This window comes from Calidris pugnax, unplaced genomic scaffold, assembly GCF_001431845.1.
Source record: "Calidris pugnax isolate Ruff unplaced genomic scaffold, ASM143184v1 scaffold32, whole genome shotgun sequence".
Classification (NCBI taxonomy): Eukaryota; Metazoa; Chordata; class Aves; order Charadriiformes; family Scolopacidae; genus Calidris; species Calidris pugnax.
Window position 1 is genome coordinate 8,549,960 of NW_015090783.1, and position 18,087 is coordinate 8,568,046.

Consider the following 18,087-nt stretch of genomic DNA (forward strand, 5'->3'; position numbering starts at 1 on the left):
GGGCGGTCCCCGCGCTGACGGCCCCGTCCCCTCCAGCAGCAGTCGCCGAGGACCACAACAACTGCAGGAACCCGGACGGCGACACCGCGCCCTGGTGCTACATCCGAGGCGCCGCCGGGGTGCCCGAACGGAGACCCTGCGACATCGCCCAGTGCCCAGGTAGGAGCTGCCCCCGGTGGACCCTCTTCTCCTCCAGCCCCCCTTCCCCCTTTTCCTCCAGCCCCCCCATCCCCCGGGGCATTGCCCTCCCCTCCCCGGCCCGTCTCCTGCCGCTGGGGACCGGCTTTGTCCCCGGGAGGGGGGTCCCCCGCCGCGCACAAACAGCCCCGGGCTATGGCAGCGCCCACAGTGTGTGTCCCCCCTTCCCCCGGAACGGAGTGTACCCAGGGCTCCCCTCCTGCGTGTGCACATCTGCCTCCCAGCTGTGCCTTGCTCCGCCCCTAGAGCTTTGCCATTAGTGCCAGAAAAGGCCTGTGCAAAGCTGTGTGTGTGTGTGTGTGTCCCCACGCCCCCGCCATTTCAGCCGTCACTACAGGGCTCTGTAGCTGTGCTGAAAAAGGCTGAGGTCCGGGCATCTAGGAACTGCAGAGGTGGCGAAGGACCATTACTGCTGTCTGAACAAGTGTCCCGCTGCTAAATGAGCCCCAGGGTGGATTTGGGTACAGGTGGGGGGAAGAACTTGGGGAAAACAAGAAGTGAAGGGAGGACAGTAAGAAAGGGAAAACCCAAACACTGGATTTCTCCCGGATAGTCAGAGTGGGAGACAGTTTGCCAAGAGCTGTAGCTGAAGCCTGTTTCAGGGTCAGGAGATGTCAGTATTGACTGAGGCCAAAGTAACCACGTGTTTTTTTTGAACTGTTTACTTATTTCTGAGCCCCTCAAGATTTTCTTACGCACTACACTGTCCCTCGGGGTTGCTGTCCTTGCATGTAAACACTTTCCTCTAGTCATACACCCTCCCCTTTTCTTCACTTTGCAAATAAAGCAAAACAAATGTTCTGCTGCCAAGACCCTTACTCAAAACAGCCCTGCAGCTTTGGGGTCAGGAGAGTTGCCTGACCTTTCAGCCAATTTGCCTGTTTAAGGGGTTTAGCTATTTTTGTGTCTCAGAGTTGGGCGCCTTTTTCTTGTAGTCGTGTCCTGCAGCTCCCCGTCATTCAGCTTCTCTGGCTGACCCTACATAAAGTCACTGTGCGGTGCAGGAGACCCTGATTTCCTGTCCCTAAATCCCCTTCTGTACTTCCATTTCACATTCCACTGAGGACTCAAAATGGCTGCAGATAGAAAATCCACACGGAGCTATTGCCAGCTGTGGGGTGAGATCCAGGTGGGGAGGGTTTCCAGGTGTGGATGCATACTGTGCATAGCATTTCCCCAAAATAGGCTGGGTTGGGTTTTTTTTGTTGTTTAGGACAGGTAATAGATACCTACTTTCCACTGTCATAGCTGTTACTGTGCTATAGCTTCCATTTTTACTGTGTCATGAAAGGAGCTACCTTGAAAATGTTTCAGTGCTGTTGATAGAGCCCACGGGGCTGGGAAGGAGTCAGTGCTATGAGTGTCCATCCTCACACACCTTCCTTTGGCTGAGGAGGAACTTGCTGTACTTAGACTAGCCAGTGGCTGTGCTGCCCCAGGTGTTGCTCTGACTCACCCTAAAGGAGTTTGCTGCAGGGCTGCACAGAGGGGCTGGGTAAGAAGAACGTCCCCAGGTTGTTTTCACACCAGCTCGAGTCTCTTCCCATCAAACCTTCCTGTGTCAGGAAGATTGAGGCAGAAGAGAGATAAATAGGCTCCTGGGAGATTTGGGATGGAGATTCTCATGGTCTCGTTCGTGCCTGTTCAGCACGATTGCAGCTGCAGCGTGCGTATCGATCCGTACACTAAATGAAGTCATTGTGCATCCCCTGGACTCGTGCCCTCAACCTGGGTTTCGTTCTGCTGTCTGACTTCTGTCTCCTCTGTGGTGGTGCCTTGCGCTCTTGGATAAATGGGTTCATGTCAAAGGAAAGTGGGAGGAGGAGAAGGTTTCTCCTCTGCCTTGGTAGGATTTCTGGCAACAACTTAAGAGGGAACAAGTGTTTGTCAGTGTGCTCCAAAGGCAGTTCAGTGATACCAGTCTGGATCTGTCCTGCTCACAAGGCATGGGGTGTTTTGAGGTACTCACCGATGCTTTGTATTTTGTCTGTCTCTCTTTCCCTCTCAACAGATGCTACAGCTGCCACAGCCCCAGTCCCTACCGCAGATGTGGGCACTTCTCAGGAGCCCGACCAGGTGTTTGAACCAGCTGATTCCTTGCCCTCCCGGAGCGAGGCCGCGGCTGTGCAGCCCATCGTTGGGATCAGTCAGAGGGTGCAGGTGAACTCCAAAGAAAAGAAGGACCTAGGGACACTAGGTACAAACCCAGGATCGTGTGATGGATCCATTCCTGCAATTCTGGCAGGATGGATTTATTTAGAGGCTCTAAAAGCAATGCTATGGCTGGATCTACTGCCTCTAATTTTGCCTCTTTCTCCCTTCGCAGGGTATGTGCTGGGGCTGATCATGATGGTGATAATCATCGCCATTGGAGCTGGCATTGTGCTGGGATACATCTATAAGAGGTCAGTGGCTATTCTCCTTTATCCAAAAGCTGGTGTAGGCATGAAGCAACGTGTATAGAGCAGGAATGTCTGAGCACCTGCAGACCCAACCAGACCCTAATGAAAAGGCAGATAGAAGCATATGTTTTGATGTGGCACATTGTGCAAGAGCTTTGCTTGTCACACTGAGGAAAGGACTATTTAAGACTTAATCCCATTATTCTCCGTTTCACCTTCAAACTGATTTGAAACTGCCCTCTTTTTTTTTATATCTTTGTGTGTGTGCACGCGTGCCTTGATGTGGCTTTCTCAGATACATCAGGGGAGCTGAATTTTACGTAAGAGCCCTCACAGGAAGTTTCTGTTGTGATCAGAGAGACGACAGTCCTTCCAGGAGGCCACCTGTTCCCCGGGTGTCTCTAGTCTAGCTTTAGAAGAAAAAACAATGGGCAAATTGTTTGCCATCGTGCATCGTATCCTACGATGCTGGATATCAAGTCACACTTTTTTTGGTCAAAGTTCATTTTACCAGAACTCCAGGTCAGTTTTGATTCACTCTTAAGTTATGATTGGTTCAGCTGTTCACTGCAGAAGTGTTTCTGTGGCTCAGCAGCACGTGAGGTTACGGTCACAGCCAGCAGCTTAGCTCCGAGAGGCAGGGCAGGATGAACAAATAGCAGCGAACGTCGCTGCGGTGAGCGAGGGCCCAGGCTCCCTCCTCCATACGATGCTGGATATCAAGTCGCACTTTTTTGGAGTCAAAGTCCATTTTACCAAAACTCCAGGTCAGTTTTGATTCACCCTTAAGTTATGATTGGTTCAGCCGTTCTCTGCACTGGGCAGAAGTGTTTCCGTGGCTCAGCAGCGCGTGAGGTTACGGTGACAGCCAGCAGCTTAGCTCCGAGAGGCAGGGACACTTTTTTTGGTCAAAGTTCATTTTACCAGAACTCCAGGTCAGTTTTGATTCACTCTTAAGTTATGATTGGTTCAGCTGTTCACTGCAGAAGTGTTTCTGTGGCTCAGCAGCACGTGAGGTTACGGTCACAGCCAGCAGCTTAGCTCCGAGAGGCAGGGCAGGACGAACAAATAGTGGCGAACGTCGCTGTGGTGAGCGAGGGCCCAGGCTCCCTCCTCCGGGAGGGTTTGTTCTGCATTTTGGCTGTTTGACAGCAGCCCGACACAGCCGAGCAGAAGGAGCCCTTTCCCAAGCTGGGACACGTCCTTATGTAAGCGTTTATAATAAATGCCGGCAGGAAAAAAATAAAAAGAAGAAAAGAAACAGGAGAGGGAGGAGCATTACATAAGGGACAAAATGCAGAGAGCTGCTTGTGGAGGGGTCTGATGGCAGGTGTGGCTTCGGGGAGCGCTGGCAGGAGCGGCAGCCACTGCCGCGCGCTCGTAGGCAGCCTTGAAAAGCAGCCAAAATGGTGATGTGCTGACAGGAAACCCCGGCAGCTCCGCCTGGTCGGGATCACGAGCCCCAGGAGGAGCGAGCGGTGCCTGTCCCACCTCGCTCCTCGCCGGCGGGGAAGAAGCCACGGACCGATGTTGAGCTTTGGCCAAAGGTGGCTTTGCTTCTCCAGCAGCAGAGAGCTCCCGGTGGGGCTGCAGTTTGGGGTTTGCTGTCTCTCCCTCTTCTTGCCTTGCTCTCAAAGTCACATGTACAAGCTGGCAGGTTTGGGTAGGTGTGGTGAGACACCTTTAATGGGTTTGGTAGCTTTTGGTGTACATGGCTCTTCTGGAGACAACGTGCTATTAATGCCAGCCGTTTTTAAAGTTCTTCTGGAGTGCAAATCCCAGAGGTGTCGCCTCCCTTAGCAACAGGCTGAGGAGCGGGGTGGGTTTGAGGAGCTGGTTGTGGGATTAAGCTGTTGGTGGCAGCCGCAGAAGGCAGGGCCAGCTCTGAAGGAAGCTTTAATACTTCCAGTAATGGCTTCATTTGCTGCACGGGTTTGTTTGCCACAACAAAAGGCAGAACCTGTCACCGTCTCCGGTGTTTGTTTCTACCAGGTGGAGCAGGTTACAGAAGCTCTTTGGGAGAGCAGGGGGCTCTGCACTGGACTGTAAGATGTAAGGAAAGGGTTTGAAGGAGTAGCCTGGCTTTACAGACATCATTTGGCTGTAGCAACGTTAATGAATAACCTGGTTTATGAGGGAGGGACAGATGTCCCTCGGCTGCTTGGTTTTTTAAAGGCGCTCAGATGGGGTCCTCTGCTTACAGTAGGGAGTGTTTTGGGCCCTTTGTATGTAGCAGAAACACCTGTTTTTTTAAAGAGCAGAGTCCCTGCTTTTCCACTCCATCACCTCTACCAAGACTCTGCCCCCAAGCAGTGGTGCTTACCCCATGCACATTTACATTCGTTTTTTTTTTAAATCTAGGGGGAAAGACCTGAAGGAAAAGCACGAACAGAAGGTTTATGAGCGTGAAATGCAGCGCATCACGCTGCCGCTCTCAGCGTTCACCAACCCCGCCTGCGAGCTCGTGGATGAGAACACAATCGTGGTGCACACCAACCAGACGCCCGTGGAGGACACGCGTGACAGCAGCGGCCCGCTCATGGGGCAGGCGGGTACTCCTGGTGCCTGAGCACAGGCACAGGCTGAGCAAAGCCTCCAGCTTCCCACTGTGAGTGCAGGGGTTGCGTGTGTTCATTTCTGTTTTGTTTTCTTTTTGATGAAAGCCAGATGAAGGTGATGCAGAGGGACAGAGCAGCGGGCTATTCATCACGATCTGTTTGAGTGGCACCATTCAGTGCATGACCAGCTGGGACTGGTGTGGTGGACCCTGCTGCTTCCTCCCACCTATCTCCATGGTGTGCCAAGGAGCTGGGGGGGATGATGGGCCAGGCTCACAAGTGGCCACAGATCCCATAGCCCAGAGTGTGGTCTTGGCTTCCTTTTTTCCCCGTTCCTTTCCTATTTAATGGTGTGCACTGTTACTTAAGTTTCAGCCTGGAATCCCAGGAGGGAGCAGTACTGCAAGGACTGAGGGGAGCTTCACGTCAGACTTAGCTAGATAATTACACTCTGATTATAGTTCCTGCCTTTCTGCTTTGTGGCTGAGAGATGGAGACGCTGTCCAGAATCCTGCTACTGGATCCGTCTTTTTTCCAAGGAGGAGTTTGAGGGATGGCTTTGGCCAGGAGCAGTATGTTTGGCCCCAGTGTCAATTTGGAAAAGCTCTTCTCAAGCTCTTGACAAATCCAGGTCTTCCAGAGCTGAGGCCACATCTCCATTCCCCTGGGGTGCTACATGCACAGCCACAGTTGTAGGTGTCCAGGTGGTCCGTGCCTCCTGCTCGCTTACACACATCAGGAGACCAAAGGCCAGCAGTAGATAGTTGTGGAGAGAAGAAAACAAACTGCCCTTCAGTTACCTACAGCAGGTGGAACACTGAGGATAGATAAACATCCTCTTCCCAATTCCCTTGGCTTTCTATGGTGCCAGCTGTGGACAGAGTGGCCGTGCCAGCTGCGGAGGTGGCCTCAGCTGTGGTGCAGCAGCTCTGGCTCTTAAGGGCAGGACGGGGCAGCTGCTCTTGCAAGATCCAGCCTCTTTCACACACACTCCACTTGTGCAGCAAGACTCCTTGCTCACAGAGCCTGGCCCTGTTAAGAGAGGTTTTGTAACAACTTTTATTAGCGTTTCAGGGGTTTTGGAAGGGATGGTTGCTGCAGTGTCTCCTAAATGGCACCGAGGCAAGGCCAGTTCAGGGAAACATCCATCCCCGCCTCAGGGGATTCAAGCCATTCAAGTAAGTTTTGTAGCCATCTGCTTTATAGCTGTGGGCCTAACAGGGAGCAGCACTCGACAGCAGGGGTTTTAGTGTTAATGTTTGATTCAGAAAAGGGAAACGTTTTATTTTTAAATGCCTTTGAATACCATTTCTTTGTAAAAATGTTTTAAATACCTCATTATGAGAAGGTGCAGATTGTGCTACCTTGTATTAAAGCTTAAAAGAAAAACGCTGTGTAGACCTTTGTGGACTGTGGCTCATCTGAACGTTCCTCCTGCCAGAGCAGCCTCCCTTTTGCTTGTCACAGACTTGGAACAGAGAAGGGAAGGTGCTCCTTCGGTTTGCCAGGCCCACAGGTAAATCCCTACAAGCGGTGCCTCCCCTCACCAGCGCTGGTCGGGGCCACGGGAGCTTGTCCCCTTGCTGCCAGCTTGGGACTGGGACACTGTTCCTGAAAAGCAGCTGTGGGCGTTGGGGCTGCGCTGACTCAAGGGCCTGGCCCGTGGGAAGAGGCTCTGGGTTACAGCCCCTTCCTGCGCTGACGCAGGTCGGTCCTGCTTTGGTTCTGCTCCCTCCCTCGGGGCCGTGGTTGGAAAGCGCGATGGTGTCGGAGCACAGCAGGTTACAGGAGGTACTGACATAACCAGCATTTGTGTTCGGTTGTTGCCTTAACTAACGCCCCTTGAGTTACGTATTTCAGAATAGGAGGTTTCCAAGAACAGGCGGTATTTTTATCCTCGTTAAAAAAGGAAACCGGGAGAGAGGATCCATGTTCTGCTGGCTCCTGTCCACCCTTAAAAAAAAACAAAACACCCACAAAAAAACAACCAACGAACAAAACTTGAGCACTTCTTCCCTTTCCATCACTCCAGGTAAATATTACTATAGAGCACTTATAGTAAGTCTCTCTGGTTCTGTAAATGTGTCTGAGCCCTTTGGCTCAAAAAAGAGAGTTCTAGATGATGCCTGATCTGTGCAGTTTTGATGTTGCTGTTTTGTGACAATAGAAACACAACAAAGTTCCAGCTTCCCACTTTATACATAAACACAGAGACAACGAAGTCTTGTTTTCATAGCATACGTTTACTGCTTTTTTAATTTAGTTAGAACATGGAGCTGTGCAAATCACAGTTCATAAACCCCACCCACACATCACCCAGGACTTTCCCCTTCAGGGGTCCCCTCACAAACCAGCCTGGGAGGGGGAAAGGAAGGGCAAATCCTATTAACAATCCTGAATCCACTGGACCCAGTTTAGAGAGGCTCCTCCGCTGACTCAGCACAGGGAGTCCCCAGTGTTTCTGAAACACCACTACACAGACTAAAACCATCCCCCTGTGCACACCTTTTGTCAGGTGATGGCTGGTCCCATGTTATTTTACATAATACTTTAAACTCATGGGTAGGGGGAGGAAATCAAAGTAACAGCAAAGACTTAACACCAATTCCCCCCCATTCTATACCGAAGGGGGGGAGGGGGAAAGGAGCACACTAGAAATCCAGTTAAACCAAGGTGTTTGTGAAACTTAAGAATGGGACTTAAGCCAGTTTTTGTTCAGTTCTGCCAACCACAAGAGCTACCACAGCAGTAGCTGTCCTTCCTTCTGCCACCAAGGGAGGAAGAAGAGAAGTGCTGGAAGGGAATACACTCCCACCCACCTCCCAATGACTCCAAGCCCTTTTTCTCCCCTAAAGCAGGGAATGACCCTGAGGAAAGTTTCTGCTTGGAGAATCAGTTCAGGTGCTGCAACAGGAGCTGCAAGAAGGACCTTCAAAGGGAGCAACTTGTGCAGCCTGCAGGAAAGGATGAGGTAATGGCAACTGAATTACTAGTTCTCCAGCTGCCACTCCTGGGAGGATGGGACATTCTCCAGCACTTTTCTGTTCATGACAAGTCCATCCTTTAAGTAACCTTGGGCACGTCCCCCTTTGCCATTGTCCATGCACAAAGTCTGAGCCACTTCAGACCTTTGGCTTTCTGAAAAGCACCTTCTGCCACCCATCTTGTCACCTCATGTCCGCAGGCCGAGAGCTCAAGCAGCTTCAGCACTCCAGGGATGCCCACAGCCAGTGCCTAGTGCAGTTCTACACATTCAGGTTCAAATGCTTTCACTAAGTTAAGGTTCTTGGGCAGGCAAACTCAGTGTGCAGGCTCAGGGTCTGAAGGTGTTCAAGTGGCTCATTTGTTGTCTGCCTTTGTTCGTCATCAGGAGGAGCAAGGAGAGCTCAGTCTTAGTGTTTCTAGGCAGGCTTTTGGAGGTATTCAGAGACAGGAGGAAAAAAACCCACAAAACCAAAACAAAAATTCATACACACTTCCCTACAGACAAGGTATTTCAGGAGAGCTGCCCAGTTCCTGGGGCTTTTCACTCCCTCCCCTGATGCAAACTGGAGGCCAAAATCTCAGTGGGTTATTCTGGAAAACACATGCACAAACATACACACACACACGCACACACGCACGCTGTCCCGGTGAGGCCTTTTGCCAGATGTCCAATTTCCCCAGCTTTTCTGAGCAGGGCAGTCGGTGGGAGAAGCAGTTCCAGAAGTGCTGGTCCTTGCCCAGGAGAGTCTCCTATAGCAATTCCCTCCCTGGCAGATGGGCCAGGGTGGCTTCACAGCTTGCAGCCAAGTTCTAAGGCACCACAGTAAAGAAGCCTGAAAAGGCTAGAGAAACATTTCTCAAGCCAGGAAAATAGTGTTGAGCAGCTTTCCTAGGTGCAGTTGGCAGGAAACAGCCCTTTTTTGCTTCTGAAACATGCCAGAAATCCACAGTGAATCAGGATGTCCAAGAGGAGGGGCGCTGGGTGGGGAGGGAGAGGCAATGCAGCAGCCGCACAGCGTGGTGCCCCGTTAATGCCCTCGAAGTGGCTGAAGTGCATCTCCCTCCCCGTCGCTCATCTCAGCTCCAATGGAAGTGGTGCAGCAGCAGCACGAGCTGACTAGGTCGTGTTTTCGGGCAGCTTGTCACGGTTCAGTCCATACTGCACACTCACGTTGTGGTCCAGCTCCTCCAGCTCAGACGGGAGGGGGATGCCAAGTTCTCCCAGGTAGAGAGAGAGAGCTTCAAAGTAATCTTCCAGCTTGGAGAAAGGGGGCCTAGAAGCACCAGTGAAGAAATGTGAGTGGGAAGCAGAACAGCACCTGCAAAGGCTGGGCCAGTTGTCCATCCAGGCTCCTGTCCCGCGCACAGAGGTCTGAGCAGGGACATGATCCCTCCCCACTCAGCTTCTGAGACTGCAAAGATCCCATCTCTCTGGGCTGCCCGTTTTTACAGGTGATGACCAGTGAGGTCCAGCTCTTTTGGAACCTCCTTGGCATCGACGCTGTTCTGAAGCTACAAGTTTCACAATTGAAATCAAACGAAGTTTTCGCATTTCAGAGCTGCTGCCAAAGTCTGCCCCTACTTTTTGTACATGAGAAACCCCGAACGATCACTCCTCCTTTACCCTCTCTGTCTTGGTAATTGTTTCAGAGCCCTCTCCCATATACAGCACTCTCTGTGTGCTGACGAGTCTTTAGTCCCTCCTCAGGTGGAAGCCTTTGAGCATTCTCACAGAAGGCTGGAACACAGCCCTCTGCCACCCTCCTTCCACCAAGGGGATACAGACACTCCAGGCTTACAAAGAGGAGTCCTCCAGACCCCAAACCTACCTGCTCTCTGGTTCCAGTCTGCAGCAAATGGCAGCCAGAGGGAAAAAGGCTGGAGGACAGTCAGCAGGAACAAACTTCTCCCAGAACAGCTTGACGTTAAGGCCAAAATCCAGTGTGCGTGGGAGACAGTCCGGGTCAGCATACACCTGGCCTATGATCTAGGGAAAAATGAGAGGAGCAATTAAGCACAGCAACAGTTCCAGAGTGTTAACAAGGAACTTCAGTGTTGGGCAGAAGCTCTTTCAAAGTATAAGGGTGCAAGCGAAAGAGCAGAAATGCTGTTCCTCCTTTCCAGTGGGTGTAGTTGCACAGGGGAATGAGCAAGGCACTGCACACAGACAAACCTCATATGAAACTTTTTCCAGACCTGATGATATGGCTGCTGTTGTGAAGGAAGGCCCAGACACCTTCTCTTTCTCCCCAGGGTCCCTCTGACAGATACAAGATTAATATCTCTGAAGATACTGGATGATGTCCACCTCCCAGAGAGCTCAACAGCATCTGGCTGCTGGGTCAGCTACTGTGCTGTGTGCTGCTGGGGCTGACGCAGCCCCTCCTGATGGCAGGTAACCAACACAACCTGCATCACCATCCCATCTCTCCCCTCTCACACAACCCTACCACACCACCAGAAAAGCTCCTCTGTCTACGGAGCCCGTCCTAAACAATGCTGTGAAGTCAACAGCACCACGAATTCTGAGCTGCTTTGTTACTGGCAGATTCAACCCCATCACACAGCCAGAGGGTAGGGGTGGAGAGAAGAACCACCATAAGCAATGCCCAGGAGGTTGCAGGCGAGAGCCAGCAGAGGAAAGGGCTGGGTAGAACAGAGAGAAGCCCTGCCCTGGCACACAGAAATCCCAGTGCCCACCACCTTCAGCACCGGGGGACTCAAAGTGTAATAAGAGGGAAGGAACCCACAGCGGAGAGCTGTGGGGTGATCTGGACTCAGACAAGGTCAATGTCAACACAGACTCTCACAGAGGGAAGGGTATTAAGTTTAAAGCCTCATTGGGTATCACAAAAAGGGTGTTATTTATAACCACCCAGGCTCTTCTATGCCAATAACTCAGCAGGACAACCACATCCTGTAACTAGACAGTGCAACGCCCATTATGTACTTTGGCAGGGTTATTTCCTTATCTGTTTGAATGTGTAACTTCTTTTTTTAGCATCTTTATTTTGGTGACAAGGAAAATGTTCATATGCTTCTACCCCTTTATTTGTCTTTTTTCTAGATGAAACAATTGTTTTAATCCTGCATGCAGATTTTTCGAGTTCCTAAATCTACCGCTCACAACCACAACATTCTCTGAGAGGAGGGCCCAGTGTAAACAGAGCCCCAGATGAGGCCACAAAGATTAATGCACAGATATTTTCTTTGTCCCCTTCATCCAAACAGTGAAGATGAAATTGTGCCAGTCTCCCTGATGTTCCTGTAACACTGTGTTACACACAACACTCCACCTTTCATCTGTATTTCCACTCTCCTACACACCTTTTAAACTGAAAATACCCTGTACTTCTCGAGTGGCACTCTTTGCTTTGCAGGCAGAAAAGCCTGATACAACAGTAGGAGTGTGCAGTGGCTCAGAAATAAACTAAGCCAACAGTCTTCAGGGTGCAATTTTCATTAACTAACCTGCAAAGAGGTTTCAGTTCCCCCTTCTTTGATGTGAAGTGCCATCCACAGCGGAGGCCCTGAATTTGCTGAGGTTATAAAGCTGATTGTTCTTTTAGTGAGGCAGTAGAAAAAGTATCACTGTTTTAAGGAACATGTCTGCTTTGAAATGGATACCAGGGCTCAGTCAGAACTTGATGGACTTTTTTACAGCTTCTCTTGGTCCAGGAGGAACCTGTGTATTTCTTTCAGTTCCAGGAAGAAACTCTCTCTGGGACCAAAAAGTTACAGGACTTTCCTTGAGGGAAGAGGAGCAGGACAAGCTTGTATCTCCAGCCAAATCCACCGTGCTGTGAGGTCAGGCTGCACACTCGGACACAGAGAACTGGCTGACACAATGTGTGCAAGGAGACAGCAATGGGGAAGAAGTAACATCCTGGTCTTACCTCACAGAGAACAATCCCAAATGAAAAGATGTCCACTGTCTCATCGTAGCTCTGTCCTGCAGGAAACAAAAGACACTCAGCTCTGTGAGAGGCAGCTCCCAACCCAGCTATTCCAGGAGCTGCCAGTCCAAAGCTTAACTAAACCTATCCCCTGGAGGGCTCTAAAACTGGGGACAAAGCAAGGCTTAAATCTGAGCAGGGTCAGTTGCTCCAAGATATGTATTCCATCTTCCTACACACTGCCATCACAGTTTAACCCCACTTCTTTCTTCTGCTGGGGAATTAAAGGACAACACAGGGAATCCTTGTGTATCAGAGGTCCGAGCAAACGCCAAGGATAACTAAGGAAAGCTTCTGCCCATTCCTGTTGACTCCTGCTCTAGTGCATCTCTACAGCACACCGGGTCAGCCTTCAGCTCCCCCGGCAGCCAGCGAGTGCCCCGTCCCTGCTGCAGAGACTGCAGAGATAATAAATTACACACTAGCAGCGCTGTGAATCTGGGAGAGCAGCCTGGCTCCAGCGTGCCATTATCAGCTTACAGGCACACCCCTCCCGAGCCAAGATCTGGTAAACAGCCCTGCTTTCAGAGGTGATGTCAGACTGCGCTCTTGCTGCTCTCTTGACAAATGCCAGGTCTGAGACGGGCTCCGAGAAGCAGCCTCAGGCTCCAGAGCAGGGCTGGTGAGCCTTGAGAGAAGGCAAACAGAACAGCAGGCAAGAAAGCGACACGGAGAAGAGTTGAGGTGGGGAGAGGAGCCAAGTTCTCCCTTCCCTGGTGGGCTCTCTGTTGGACAATACTGATACCATCACCGGCCAAACTGCCCAACCAGGTCAGACTGACCTGCTCATTAGGAGGAAACCGTATCCACTGCGTTTCACCCTCACTCCTCAACCCCTGTGGGGCAGATTTTCCCCTAAGGGACATAGTTCATCCTTAATGCAATTGAGGGCCGCGTGCCAAAAAAGAGATTTCCCTGCACTTGGACAACTCCCACCCCAATCCTGAGGCTTCAGCAAACCTGGCAGCAGATGGCTTCTCCCTGGATCTATGCAACAGCACACGTAAGCCTCATCCTGGAGTTTAATGATTCCCTGTCTCAAGGGGCAGTTCCAAAGCATAAGGTTATAACAGAAATTGATCTCGGGTTCAGTCCTATTTCAGGCCTCTTTTGTCTTCCCTGTAATCTGGATCACAGCAAGTTTAGGCCTGTTGCCCTCCTGAAGACTCCTGCTATGGAGCCAGAAACATTACCTCGGCTGGTACAGAGGCTTATCGGGTCAGGTGCTGCAGAGAAGTGCAGCTGGGGTACCTGTGCGTATAAATAGGCTTGCCTATTAGCAGGTCTAAAACCACAGGCTCTAAGAGGTTTGATTGTTACCAGGGCTCAGCAGCTTTCAGTAATCCTATCATCCTTACACCTTGTCCCAGGCTGTCTCCTCACCCGCTATCAGGATCTCACCGTTCAGCATCTCTGGGGCCATCCAGTAGGGGTTGCCAACCACCGTGTAGCGCTTCTTCCTGTCGCTCTTGCGCAGGGTTCGTTTCTTGGCCGACGGCTTCTCCAAAGTGGGCTTTTTTCTCTCCTCCACAATCAGCCGAGAGAGGCCGAAGTCAGCCACCACCACCGTCTTATCCTGCACAAGGGATTTAGTACAAGCTGCTGATTCCTCTCAGCTCCCTTCGGGAGCAAAGAGGCTGCGACTCATCTTCACCGTCAACTAGGCCGTAAGGGCAACTATGGAGGTTTCCTGCAGCCAGATGAGTGTCGTGAGCTGTCTAGACAGGTGCAAGACATCCAGTTCATGATCCCAATTCATCATTTCCTTTCTTTACTGTCTTATTTCCTTTGGGGTTGCTAGCACTAATCCCATTAATTTGGCTACGCTTGCTAGGGCAAAACTAGACCTTTCCTTTCAGACCTTCCTCTAAGACTTTCATCCTGGGTCGTTTGAAGCCTACACACTAATCTTGTGTTCCAGCCAAGCAAACAAGGGCAAGGCTTGAGGGAATGAAGCTACGCAAAAATCTTGTGACCTAGCATTTCAAAAAGAGAGAGCACACACATCTGCACGCGCTTGCACACTTGTCTCAATCCTGAGTGCCAACAAAGAGTCATTAAGTGGTTAAAAGAACAGAAGCAGCTGTGGAGAACATCTCCTAGTTGACATAAGGAACAGAGCTCTACTAACTCTCCTAACATGACTGTTAATAGGAGATGCGGCCACAGGAAAGGGGGTAGGACAACAAGAAATGGTGAAAGCAAATCAGTCTAGAAAATCCTGTGCAAAGTCGAAGCTCCCTTGTTTATGGCAATAAAAGCCTCTGTGAAATTGGTTCCCCCCCTGACAAAGGAGGGACCATCATGTGGAGAAAACCCAGGGAGGAAGATGACAAGGAGGGAGCAGCGCGCTGTGGGGAACAGAGGTGTAGCTCACCAACTTGATCAGGCAATTGTGTGAATTCAGGTCTCTGTGGATGATGCACATGGAGTGCAAGTAAGCCTGGAACCAGAGGGAGAAAATTGGTGTTAGGGCTTCCCAGGCAAGTGCAAGTACATCCCTTCACATTTACACACCACAACAACCAGTTGCTCCTCAATATGGAGCATCCACAGCCCCTCACACACCACCCTGCTGAAGCAGCTAACCCTGACCCCGGAGGTTTGTCCAAAGGGACAGTCCAACTCACCATTCCAGAGGCAATTCCTTTGGCAAAGCTGACCTTCTGCTGCCAGGGAAACGGGTCCTGAAAGACAAGTCCTCAATAGTCAGGGACTATCGTACCAACCAGCTGGTGACAGAAATTCCTCTGCAACAGGGACCCTTGCAGCAGTCAGAGAAAGATGACATAGCCCCTGGAAGAAGGCTCTTCCTGCCTCAGGCCACCCACAGCTAAGAAGCAGCTTTTCCACACAGCTCCAAAGGAGAAGACTAACAACAACCACCATAAGGCCAGTGCAACCAACAACACGCTGTCAACCTCACTGAGCCCAGGTCCACCAGGCTTCCATACTCACCGCGTTGCGGAGGAAGTCCTTCAGGGTGCCCCCCTCAATGTACTCAGTGAGGAGATTCAGCTTCTTGTCCTTGTACAGTACACCGATGAACTTCAGCACGTTGGGGTGATCCAGGCTGCGCATCACTTTCACCTGGGAAGCAGAACCCCAAAGAGAATGGAACAAGTCCTGACGGATCCTCTCTGTGGTGACAAGCACTCCAATGCTGGAGGTCTCTTCCAGGATCACAGAGTACACTCAAACCTCAACCTTAAGGCAGTCAAATCTGTTGCCTCTTCGTTTTCACACTGTGCAATTAACCTGATCTTAGTCTTTAAGGAGAGCACCCTTGAGTTTGGCTAACTTTTAAGAGGCAGGAGCTCTCCAGGGCAGCTATCCGCATGCATCAGGGCTGGAATAGCAGCGTCGGGTGTTTAGGGAGTTGCCTTTAAGCTAAATCTGACTCTGGAAACCATGGTAGGCAGCCCCAAGAAAATACTTTAGGTTAAATACAGCAGCAGTCTTGAATATCTTACAGATATTTGCCCTCATCATTTGTATTTATGCACAAGGCTCAAGGGATAAATCCTTTATGTATTGCACAGCTCAATTTACCTCAGACTCAGGCTGCTTTTTATCACTGAAAAATTAATGAGCTGAAGCCATGGCTATTGCTCAGGGTGAGTCACACGTCAGTGCAGCAAACATTCAGCTCACGTCAGCCTTTCCCTGTGTGATGTCTCCCTCCTCAGCACCTTGATTCCTGCCAGGTTCCTGGCACGATCACTCTCTCTCTGGAGAAGATGGAAGAGAGTTCCACCACACTGCTGGCTCAGAAGCATTTTAAAATCTTGCTCTTACCTCTGTCAAGAAAGTCTTCTGTGTTTCCTCATCACAGCGAATCAGCTCCTTCATCACCATCACCTTTCCTGTTGCTTTGTGAGTCACCTGGTGGAAACAGAAACCACAACTACAGGCAAGGTTCAAGAATACACAGCTCCAACGCTCTTGCAACTCTTCTGGAAAAGATGGCAACATCCCCCTCCATCCCAAGACGAATAGAGATGGGAGAAAATTCAGAGCCCAGGGATATGCAGAAAACTGTATGAAATTTCTCCTTCCCGAATTCAGCAAAGATTTCTGTACGTGAAACAGAAACTACCTAGAGCTGACAGAAGATCATCCCAGGAGAGCAACAGCATCCCAAGAACTGGAGCTGAAGTCTCTTTTTGAGGTAACATAGGGCTGAGCAGGCACACAGGCTGCCAAAGCCTCTGGAGGCATCAGTCCCATACTCATGTGTGCCTTGAGTTCCCTTACAGAAAGTACCTGCCCAGCGCGATGCTCGCATTTTGTACACAGACCCTCGGGTACATTCAAAGGAATCAATGTTCACTTCCATCAGAAACCAAACCAAACAACCCAAACCCGCATTACTACCTGCTTAGGTTTTATGGGGACTCTGAAGCCTGATGGTTTCTGATGAGCTTATCAAACTTACTCACGTGCAAGCACAAGTGGGATGTACAGGCTGTTCAGGTAAGGCAGGAAGCAGTTATTTTACCATGCTCCATGGGAGCGGTGTACTGCTCCCTGTGGGGAACATCCCAGAATGGTGGCAAACACACAGAAATCCACCATAAACATCAGGTAATGAATTTTCTGGCTCTCTACATGGAAAGCATTTCCAGTTCCTCAAGAGCTGTTTGCCTCTATCCAACTAGTTCCTGGCATTTTGCTGCATTCTAGAGGTTTCTGCTAAGCAGCTCTGCCTTGCTTGCATGGGGTGCAGGAATGAGTTGGAAGGGTCCAAATTCTGATGAGGTTTTTCTGGAAATCCCCTCCCCTTCAGTTGCTAAACTTGGACAGCTCAGTCTCTCTAAGATCTCCAGGTAACTAACCAACCACTGTCTCTCTAGGAACAAAAGGGAACTATTCTGACCAGATACAGTACTTGTTGCATAAAAACCAGTCAATCTGAACTCCAAGAAAGATGTCCCTTTTTTGCCTCATACCCTTTAAAATAAAAAGCCTTTCAGAAAACCTCCAGAACACAAGCCCCAGTTACAGCATTCAGGAAGCTTATGAGCTCTTGCAGACACTGTGGCACACTAGGTCTGTTTGGAACCATGGGACACAGCAAGGCTGACACAGGTGGAATACGAATGCATGGAATAACACAACAGAAGCAAGAGTACAATGTTCTTCTGCTCCTGTCTGAAATCAGCATCCATATACAAGTAGCGAGCCAGGGAACACTACACATTTCAGCCAGGGACATGAAAGCCGGGGACATCTATTGCCCAAAGATAAAGGGAAGTGAAAAGGCAAGGACAAAACAAGGCTAAGTGGAATTCTTAAGCTGACATACCAGCAAAACTGAAACAAGTGTCATTATGAAACTCCAAGAGGGCAATTTTAACTCCCAGAGCATGCACCAGAACAGGATGGCTATCGGGTAATTTGAGCAGAAAAGAAACACCTTTGTGCCATTAACTGTGGGGACGCAGATGACAAAAGCATGCGACAGAGGAAAGGTTCTGCTTACCTGGACCTGTTATTTCTCTATGAGCAGAGGAGAAGAGAAATATGCTCATTAGTATGGATCAAAAGCATTGGGTTTGTAGTACTGGCTCACCACCTCCCATGAAGTGTGAGATGAATATGGTGGCTGGACACCTGGTTTGTACAGGTGTAAGGAGACAAGTCCCATAACATGGGGAACAGCAACCTGAGCACTGAGGAGCTCACAGCACCTTGGTAAGGCAGAGGAAGCTGCTCCCCAATGCTGTCAGGGATGCCAGGACAGAGCTGCTGAAGCACCCCTGGTCAGGACCAGAGAGCTCAAACACAAGAGAACTGCTATTAATAGATTTTAATTGTAAGAGTCATGCAAGACCTGTCCACTACCACCACATTGACAATCAATTTAGGTTTTGCTGGGGGTTCAGAGATGGGCACTACATCAGCCTGGCAAACCCCCAAGCACACCACAGGGTGGAGGAGAAATGCCGTACTGGGGAGCTGAATGCACCTCTTCACAAGAAAGAT

General features: G+C 50.3%; 2 protein-coding genes across 3 annotated transcripts in view; one reads left to right on the forward strand and one right to left on the reverse strand.

Annotated features, from left to right (window-relative positions):
* Window positions 1–8: 8 nt before the first annotated feature.
* PIK3IP1 (phosphoinositide-3-kinase interacting protein 1) lies at window positions 9–5,506 on the forward strand (the record flags this gene model as incomplete). The annotated part of the gene is made up of 4 exons (XM_014961142.1): window positions 9–159; window positions 2,210–2,395; window positions 2,525–2,603; window positions 4,962–5,506. Coding segments are annotated over 4 exons (624 nt in total), but the record flags the coding sequence as incomplete, so codon positions are not given.
* Window positions 5,507–7,382: 1,876 nt separating this feature from the next.
* LIMK2 (LIM domain kinase 2) overlaps window positions 7,383–18,087 on the reverse strand; it is a 29,984-nt gene continuing 19,279 nt past the window's right edge. For both annotated transcript variants that reach the window (XM_014961875.1, XM_014961883.1), the window contains 8 exons: window positions 15,898–15,984; window positions 15,058–15,189; window positions 14,730–14,786; window positions 14,477–14,542; window positions 13,501–13,675; window positions 12,040–12,095; window positions 9,973–10,130; window positions 7,383–9,417 (listed from right to left, as the gene is read on the reverse strand). In XM_014961875.1, the coding sequence (XP_014817361.1) occupies window positions 9,261–9,417; window positions 9,973–10,130; window positions 12,040–12,095; window positions 13,501–13,675; window positions 14,477–14,542; window positions 14,730–14,786; window positions 15,058–15,189; window positions 15,898–15,984 (888 nt within the window). In that variant the 3' untranslated portion in view covers window positions 7,383–9,260. The remainder of the gene's footprint in view (window positions 9,418–9,972; window positions 10,131–12,039; window positions 12,096–13,500; window positions 13,676–14,476; window positions 14,543–14,729; window positions 14,787–15,057; window positions 15,190–15,897; window positions 15,985–18,087) is intronic.